Below are 9,627 nucleotides of genomic sequence, written 5' to 3'. Positions count from 1 at the left end.
GAATAATTCTGCTTTCCATATTTCCTTTCTAAGGAAAGCAAAGGGGAAAAAAAAGCCTCTCTTAGCTTGTAATAAATCTATACAATAGAATAAGAGTGTGGAAACAGCAAAAATCCTCCCAAATGTTTTGAAGAGATAGTAGATAAGTATGGAATGTGGGTCCACAGCTTTACTGCAGTAATCAGTTACTCACTGCCTCATTTCTGCCAGGCCATTTTCTCCACTCCATTTTTGTACAGCCAGTTCCCTCTAAGCTATGAAGTGAACTATCTTGAAATCTTGTAGCAGCATGTAAAGAAAACAGAACCACTCTGGACTAGAATGGGAAGGGACAGCATTTTCAGGACAGAGCTTGGAGACATCTGCTAGGATATAACATAAGGAAATCTAGACGTGAATGCAGTCAATGAAGTCTAAATTCTGGATACAAAAGAGTTACAAATCCAAATCAAAACAGATGATGTCAGTGTTAACTGACAGAGTTGCAATGAAACTGTGAGAAAATCATGCGCCTCTCAGTCCCTAAAGCTGATTAAGGCTTCCCTAGCAAATTGCAATTTGTTTCTCTTGTGGAACTTAAATGAGTTCAACTTCAATTTGTTCCACTATGAAATCTTATGAACAGAAAACTGTGCTGATATAAATCTAATCAGGTTAAGAATTGATTTAGTTAAGAATCAGTACTTGGCTGCTGTACACATACTTTTAATTTAGTTTGAAGTGCCTCATATCTATTTAACTGAAGCTTATTACAGACTTTGCCATTTTAGCTAGAGCTGAAAACATGGATTTCAACACTTATGTTATTAATCACCTAAGGCAGGTGCCACTGACACCAGTATATTGCCCTGGTTTCAGTTGAGACAGTTAATTTTCTCCCTTGTAGCTGGTACAAGGCTGTGTTTCAGATTTAGTGTGGGAATAATGTTGATAACACACTGATGTTTTTAGTTGTTACTAAGTAGCATTAACGTTAATAAATATTATTAAGTAGTGTTTATATTAAATCCATGGATTTAGCTTCTCATGCCTTGACAGCAAGAAGGCTGGAGGGGCACAAGAAGCTGGGAGGGAATACAGCTGACCCCAACTAGCCAAAGAGCTATTCCATACCATAGAATATCATGCCTAGTATACAAACTGGGGGGAGCTGGTTGGGGAGGGGTGGATCTGCTTGAGGACTGGCTGAGTGTCAGTCAGCATGTGGTGAGCAATTGCACTGTGCATCACTTGTCTTTCTGGCATTACTTCCCTCTCATTATCTTCCTTGTCACTAATGTTTTTTCGTTTTAATTATATTATTAAATTCTTAAACTGTTCTTCTCTCAACCCATGAGTTCTCTTTTCTCCTCCCTCCTGGCAGGGTGGGTGCTGCTGGTGGAAGGAGCGAGTGAGTGGCTGTGTGGTGCATAGCTGCTGGCTGGGGTTAAACCACCACACACCAGTACCCAACAGAAACTCATTCAACAGCATAACACATCCCTGTATTCAGTGTTGGGCAGTATCAGCATGATGATTCAGAAAAAACCCTTAAAATGAGGTGGTTCCCATCTGGCAAATCACTTATACACTTCCTTCAGATGGTTCTGACCTCCATTTAACAACACAGAGAGGCCAAGTAGAGCCCCAAGACGACTCTATATATTAAATAACAGCAGCTGTGTTTGTAAAGTTATATTATAATAAAATTAAGATGCTTATCAAAGTCATTTTACAAGTGCCAGCAATGAAAGCAAAAGCCGCCATAGCATTACAAAAACAAGTAACAGCTCAAGACCAAGAAGTTCTTCAGGACTGTAGAAGAGCTAGGACAGATTCTTAGCTCTAGAGTTCTGAGGGCACAACGTTCTGTGCTTGTCTAAGGAAACACAAGCTACAGAAAACTGAAGGAAATGTGGTCACAGGTCTCATAAGTCACACAGCTAGTGCCACAGTAGCTGTGGGAAACGCTCAGCCTAAGGGTATATATTTTTGTACTTGCTGGGCTCCAATCTCTGCGATGTAGACTGCCCCACTCTTCATGTCCACATCCACAAGGTGTGGTTTGGTTTCCTCTGCCAGCTGCACTGTGCTGACCATAACACAGTCCCCGATGGAGCCAACCAGCGGTGCTGCCAAGATTGCCAACCGGTTGATATTCAGCTGAGCTACAATCAGGTATTTGTAATCAGCGCTGAATCTGTGAGGTAGAAACGTGGTTTAATATAACCATGCACTTCTAAACACACAAAACTTCCTTGGTAGTCAGGCTACAACAAACTAAATGCAGTGAAACGTTGATAATTCACTAGTAACACCTGCTCTACGTATTGCTGCTCCCTCAGATCATGCCAGAGAACTCATTCAAGACAATCTCTCTTCTTGTAAAAGCTGCAACAGTAAGGTCAGCAACACACAACAACTTTAAAATGAAGTTCCCAATCGTACACTCAAATACATGGGGCTTGTTATAAAGCCAGAATTTCCCCATCAAGATACAACTGTGCAGATCTTTGCATATGATTAGGGCTCAGCATCCCATTAAACTGGTTAATTCCTTGCCATCAGACATTAAATATCAACATTAATGCACCAGTAAGAGTACACCTCACTTGTGTAATCAAATGCTTCTAGAAGAACTGTTCAACAATACCTGACAGAATAGGGTCCATCTTCTGAAAAACAGCTGCTCCAAGACCCGAGCCATTCCCCTGTGACTCTATCAAAAACTTGGATCCTTTTGTTGTCTCTATCTGCAACCCATACCTGTTAAGAACAAAAATCAGTGCTGTTCACACAAAGAACAAACCAAACATTAGTTTTGTACATGAGTAAAGCATCCTGTAGTAAAAAAGAAGTATACCTTGGAAGTATATACCTTGGAAGAATGTACATCCCCTTTCAAAACTACTTAAGGAGATATGACTGTCAAAGATAAAACAGAAATGCCACACAGCTAACACACACACTATTTTAGACTACTTTAACAGAGAAATCAGTGCTTTCTCTTCATTTTTGTGGCTATGATATGGATATATTAGAAGAATTCCTACCCCCTGCCCAGTGAGGGTATATTCCCACTTTTTACATTCTAAAGACACTGATCTGTCAGCCATTAAAACTTTGGTTTTCAATAGTAATCACATTTCATGATCCAGGACTATGATGACTCCATCTGCAAACACCCTCAATATGCTTAATACGACTACAAATATTGAGCAACTTATACATTAACAGCCTTTTCAGAGTGCTTTGTCTAATCAGTTTTGTGGAACTTGTGTGCTAACTGCATTACCACACAATGCAAACTATCAATGCCACTAGATGGTTCCACTGAAGACATCTCTTGTACTACAATCATTGAAACTGTAGCTGTTGACAGCCCATTGGTCTGGTAAGTAAACTTCATGACTTTTCTGGGATATCACAAAAAAGGGAGCAATAAGCAAGCTGACTCAAGCTCTTTCATCTCTATATTTCAATACAACACCACTTAACATTCTCTTAGGAATTAACAATTATTTTAATCTGGTTCAGAAAGCATCAGCAAAATTAGCTCCAACCACTGATTTAAGAACATAGAATTACAGAATCTTAAGGGCTGGATGTTGAAAGATCATCTAGTCCCAGTCCCCTGCCAGAGCAGGACCTCATCACACAGGAACTCATCCAGGTGGGTTTTGAACTTCTCCAGGGAAGGAGACTCAACAACTCATCTGGGCCGCCCATTCCAGTGCCCCCTCACCCTCACAGTGAAGAAGTTTTTCCTTATGTCTCTTTGGAACCTCTTATGTTCCAGCTTGTACCCATTGCTCCTTGCCATCACTGAGAAGAACCTGGCTCCATCCTCCTGACACTCACCCTTTACATATTTCTAAACATTAATGAGGTCACCCCTCAGTCTCCTCTTCTCGAAGATGAAGAGCCCCAGCTCCCTCAGCTTTTCAGCATAAGGGAGATGCTCCACTCCATCATCTTGGTGGCCCTCAGCTGGACTCTCTACAACAATCTTATTGTCCCTGAAACAAAATGAGGAGTGACCACATAATTCCAGGAGCAGCAGAGCAAAAGCCAGACTACAATTAGCACCAGGCAGAAGAAGACTCTTGAATGCCTTGAGCTGCACGTAGAAAAGGACTGCTGTCCACAACCTATCTAGAGCCTTACTCTCATCTTAAGCTAATTTGGAACTTCCAAATATGAAATTAAATTCTCCTTAAGAAATGTTAAGTTCTTGAGTAGATACTTATTACAGACCATAATTGTCCTGTACTTTTACAATGGCAACACTCTGTTCTTGCATGGACATTGACAATGTAACTGGTGAGAATCCTGGTGCCTGCCTTAGGGGAAGCTACTCCAGTAGGACCTGCAGAATGAAACTTCAGCCCATCACTACTGTTGCACTGAAAACTGAGACCCCATAAATTGACCCAGATCACAATAGTTCAATTTAAAAAAGAAATATTATTTGTTCTGTTCAAATATTTGTAAATGAGACTGTTGAAAATGGGAAAAATTCTCCCTTCATTCTTTACCCGTCCAAAAGGATCCACTGTAACACTGTGAGGAATCTTGAACTGACCAATGCCAGTCCCGTTTGTTCCAGTCAGCCAGATCTCTTTGTAATCTAAACAGAGAAAATAAAAGTAACAAAAACACAGTAAGAAAATAACAAAATAGAACAGCTTTAAGTCATTCCCTTGAAAAGTTACTTTGAGTAGTCATGAAAGGTGAAATTTCTAAACTTGTCTTTTTTAAACACAGTACTCCCAAATCCATAAACCCAAGAAATAGTGGGACGACTACAGTGATTACTGGATTGTTACTAGCGGTTTCAGGATAAGGTAGCCACTAGTACACAAAAGCCATAGTCCAAGGCTCTGTTAAGCTCTGTATTAAAGAAAAGAAACAGTTGCATGATTATGATATTGATTTCTTTACTAAATTGATTTTTTTATAATTGTATCCTGGTAGTTTTAACAATTTGCCATTTTGCAAACTAGATACTAGGAAATACTGGTTTATGACAGTAAAAAGGAGAAATGGCAACTCCTTCACTTTTTCCCCCAACTGTAGGCACATACAGACTCCTCACTTGCTGCCCTAACCAATGAACATGCAGACTCCTCACTTGCTTCCCTAACCAATGCTGATTATCCAGTTGGAGAATATGAGCAACCTTATTAGAATCCCAGAATAATTTAGGTATAAAAGATCCCCAGTCACCATCTGGTTGAATCTTCTTCTTAAAGCAGGACTAATCTCATTAACAAATTCAAGCCTGAAGTTAGATGAGGTTGCTCCTAACTCCAATGAGCATCTCCAGTAGCAGAGATTGCACACCATCTTTAGGCAAACTTTTCACTGCCTGATCACCCTCACTGCCAATCTTTCCCTCCAAAACTTGAACAGGAATTCACCACTCTTGCATCTTTTGCCCAGTGTTCCTCATTCTTCACTGTGCATCTTCAAGAAATGGGTGCTCTGGCTTCCCACTTTTGACTTGAAGACAGCAACAACAATCCCCTTAGCCTTCTCTCTTGAAGGCTGAACAAAGTCATTCTCTTGTCCTTTTGCCATAAACAATGAGGAGATTTCTCCTGAAGTGACAAGCAATAAAACAGGACCTGATTCAACAAAGTCTTCAAACTGACAGCTCTGCCCAGTCCTTCTTTCAAAGGATTCTCAAGTTGTGTTTCATTCTCAAGCTGTGTTATTCAAAATTCAATTTTCAATGGTTAGCTACTGCAGAAGTTCATTTGTTCCCTACCATTGGATAGTTTGAGCAGTCTGTTATTCATTCCTCCGTCTCCATCCACAACATACATGTCTCCACTTTCCTCTACAAAGACCTCTGCTGGTTGATCAAACTGTAGGGGAATCAAACTCGAGCCAGCATTACCTGGCGTGCCCAAGACCTGCAGGAGTTTACCTGAAGGGCTATACTGCTTCACAGTGTGCCCATACTTCCCTGAATCAAAGAAAAAAAAGTGCAAAACCATATTAACAAAATGTAACTATTATAATCAATTACAAAGATTAAAAAAGAAAAGCTTCCCGATACTCATAAGTGATGTTAACAAAACAGACAAAACTATAGTGACAATGTGACTGTGGGTTCGTAAATCCAGAAGCCACAATATTCATCCATTGTGTTAAGGTCACCAAATCTAGCAAAGACAAGAAGCCTACCCAGGTTTTTTTTCCCCCCTCCTCTATACTAGGAGGAGGGATGGGGGGAGTGCTTACTAAGTTCAGAAGCTATAAGCAGACACAAAGCACAACCAGGAGCCTTCAGAGTATTTTGTGCAGTACCTGAGAAGTTTTTTCATGGCAGGAAAAGATCAAATCTGTCTCGGTATTTTTTGAGACAATTAAAAATGAGTTGTTGAAAGTAGTATCTGCAGTATTAGCATTTTCTTGCCCACCTAATACTTGTCATATCATCACCACACATAGAATAATAGAATGGTAGGGGTTGGAAGGGATCTTTAGAGATCATCTAGTCCAATCTCCCTGCAGAAGCAGGCCCACCTACCTGTTCCAACATCTGTGATCCATACTGAACTATCTGTTTCAGTGTTCAATACAAAGATACCATGAGGCATTTCAACCGTATCATTCCAGGAATAAAGAAAATACCCTTCCTCTGAGAATACAAGTACCTTTGGCACATTATCTCCTCTCTAAAAAGGAAAAGAAAAATCTATGAAGAAAACATGTGAGGCAAATCATCATACATTTTAAAATTCCTCTTTGTAAGGTTTTTGCAATGTGTCATGAATCACAAGAATCTCCAGACACTGTCTGCTAGATCTCATTTTTTCCAGATAGAAGAGGAAAGAGAGAAAAAAGTCCAAGATAAACATGCAAAACCTTCCACTCATCCTAGTCTTTCAACTTAAATCACATAGAATCCAATTTTCAGAGCAGTCAAGCCACTGCAGCTACCTTGGTCTTCACTTCAAATCGTGGTTTTATGTTCTTGCTGAAAAATATGCCAAGCTGTAACTTATTATGTGTGGCACTCAAATACTCACACTGTGCTTTAGTGTTAAATCCCACCATGTTCCATGGGAAGGATGTCTTATCCTTAACTCAGAGATACTAACACATGAACTGGGTAAAGCAAATAACTCCAGTCAATGGAACTGGCTGAAAGAGCTCCATGGGTTTGATTTCATGGGACAAAGGCTGAAAGAGTGGAAGATGAAGTTGCCCCAGAATCCCATTTCACCTCACAGTTCAGAAAAGAAGCTACTGTAACTCAGTTAAGCAGGATTATGCATTCATGCCACATAAATTTAATGCTTTTAAAAGCAAAAACAAGTGTGGTGCCAGAACTGCTTAAAAAATAAATACAGCAGAGAAATCTATACTTACATTTTCACTAATTTTGATAAAGCAATTATTCATATATATGCACAGACGCACACACACACCTATATATTCTAATCAAAACCAGACACTTTAAAGGCAGAAGTACACTAGAACAAGGAGAGAAATACAGTAGTCACACTCACTTGTCCCACATAGACCAAACCATGAATAGAGTCAACAGCAACACAAAAGGTTTGTCCAGTGAAGTATTCTGGAATTTTAGGCCAGCCTATGTCCAGCTTGTACATTGGCTGCTGTCCCTTCCAAGGAGAGAAGTAATCAAATGCTTTTAAAACCTGAAAATATGAAACAAATACCTATTAGTAGTTAAACAACTGATGGTGGAATCAGAAGAATCAGTAGGAAAAACTGTGTACTGAAGCATCATAAATTGTCTTTTCAATTAAGATAAACAGAAATAGGCTTGAAGTTAGGGTTTGGAGATGCAAATGGGAAAATGTTGACACACTGGAAATTAGCTAATCAAGTCCTATGGATTGGCAAGCTCTGGAATTAGAAGGCAAACAATGCACTCTGAAATTTCTTACATCGAAGATGCAATTACTATCTGTAAATCCCATTCCAAAATGAGGAAAATGGTAGTGAAGGTTCTAAATGCAACAGAGTTAATAACCACTTCCAGAAGATATGAAAATAAGAAAAACAAAAATCAGACTAAAGGCAAAATACAGATCAAGAAGGAAAACTGCACCTCAGAAATGGAGAAGTGCAAGATACCAGGAATAGAAAAACTCAGGTCAGTTATATTTTTAAAGGGATCAAGGAAAAAAATAAACTTCCATGGAAAGATCAGGCTAACGTGAAAAAGTAACAAATGGTGACTCTGAAGGACACAGAATCATTTTGTTTGGAAAAGACGTTTAAGATCAAGTCCAACCACTGACCAAACATCACTAGCCCATCACTAAACTAAACCATATCCCTCAGCACCTTATCTATATGTCCTTTAAATATCTACAGGGATGGTGACTCCATCATCTCCCTGGGCAGCTTGCTTCAGCCTGTTAAACTGTGAAAAAGTTCTTCTCATCTCCAATCTAAACCTCCCCTAGCAAAAATTGAAGCCTTTTCCTCTTGTCCTATTACTTGTTACTTTGGAGAAGAGACTAATATCCAACTCATTACAACTCCCTTTCAGGTAGTTGCTGAGAGTGATCAGCCTCCTCTTCTCCAGGCTAAATAACTCATAACCCTAGTTCCCTGAGCTGCTCTTCATCAGACTTGTTCTCCAGACCCTTCACCAGCTTCATTGCCCATCTCTGGACGCACTCCAAGTACCTCAACATCTTTCTTGTAGGGAGGGGCTCAGAACTGAACACAGTACTCGAGGTGTGGCCTCACCAGTGTGGAGTACAGGGCCCATTCAACATTTCTCTTCATCACCCTGACAGAAGTTGACGCCACAGGACTATAAACAGCTTAAGAAAGACTACGCTACCACGAAGGAAAACTGAAAGTAACTAACCAAGCAGTAACTAAACCCGACAGCGAGGTGCAGTTATTCACGTAGAGCTTACTACGTTTCTCCTCATTTAAGCCGAGCGTATGGCTTGAAAGCCCCTAACAACGAATCACCCGGCGCGCGCATTTCTCTCGGAAGCGCTGCAGAGCCACACAGCCAAACCTCTCCTAGAAGGACGTGAGCAGAAGAGGTGCGGGAAGGCACCGCGACGAGGCGGGGGACGGGGCCCTGGGCGCACCCCCGCGCTGAGGCGGCTCACAGCGCACACAGGCAGCCGCATCGGCACTCTCGCCGAGAAGCCGTGACCAGAGGGCTCGCACAAAGCTCCCGCGCCTCGCCCCCTCCCTCAGGCCGCCCACCTGCGAGCCGCCAAGCAGAGCCAGCAGGACCAGCGACACAGCGGCCATGGCAACCGCGACCCCCGAGCCGGCAGCCGCTTCCGCCTCCTCACGGGCCGGCGCACGGGCGTTGCCATGGCAGCCACGTGACTGGCGCCGCCCACCACCACCGGCGGGCCGCGCCCCCCTTCCCCTCCTCTCGCGGCGCTGGGCTGCCCGCCACCGTGCCGGCCCCGCACCGAGCGGCGGCAGGGCAGTGAGGCCGTGGCGACGCCCCGCGAAAAGCGCTCTGCGTTCCGGTGCGGTTCCCGGGAGCGGCGAGGCGGCGAGACCGGCTCTTGTTTCCGCCACTTCTGCTCAGGCATCGTTGTGGCGACCATCAAGCGAAGCGCCCTTCGGCGCCGCGGTGATGTCATAGGAGGGCGCCGGCGGAGCGGCAGGGCC

At 42.3% G+C, this 9,627-nt stretch overlaps 1 protein-coding gene across 1 annotated transcript; it reads right to left on the bottom strand.

The window, feature by feature from the left end:
* Positions 1 to 1,663: 1,663 nt before the first annotated feature.
* NHLRC3 (NHL repeat containing 3) lies at positions 1,664 to 9,412 on the bottom strand. The gene is made up of 7 exons (XM_061994096.1): positions 9,205 to 9,412; positions 7,506 to 7,658; positions 6,521 to 6,668; positions 5,753 to 5,953; positions 4,518 to 4,609; positions 2,633 to 2,745; positions 1,664 to 2,179 (listed from the first exon to the last, which is right to left on the bottom strand). Exons 1-7 carry the CDS (start codon positions 9,250 to 9,252, stop codon positions 1,951 to 1,953), a joined length of 984 nt encoding a protein of 327 aa, XP_061850080.1. The 5' UTR covers positions 9,253 to 9,412; the 3' UTR covers positions 1,664 to 1,950.
* Between the last annotated feature and the right edge of the window lie 215 nt (positions 9,413 to 9,627).

The sequence above is a fragment of the Colius striatus genome, chromosome 1 (assembly GCF_028858725.1).
Source record: "Colius striatus isolate bColStr4 chromosome 1, bColStr4.1.hap1, whole genome shotgun sequence".
NCBI classification, from domain to species: domain Eukaryota; kingdom Metazoa; phylum Chordata; class Aves; order Coliiformes; family Coliidae; genus Colius; species Colius striatus.
This window is presented reverse-complemented; position numbering and strand designations above follow the sequence as displayed.

Excerpts from the sequence above, each read along its gene's own strand:
- NHLRC3 (XM_061994096.1), bottom strand. The coding sequence starts at position 9,252 with ATGGCCGCTGTGTCGCTGGTCCTGCTGGCTCTGCTTGGCGGCTCGCAG. Across the intron at positions 6,669-7,505 it reads GTTTGGTCTATGTGGGACAA|AGAGGAGATAATGTGCCAAA; the intron begins GTGAGTGTGACT and ends TTTCCTTTTTAG. Across the intron at positions 2,180-2,632 it reads GATGGACCCTATTCTGTCAG|ATTCAGCGCTGATTACAAAT; the intron begins GTATTGTTGAAC and ends TCTACCTCACAG.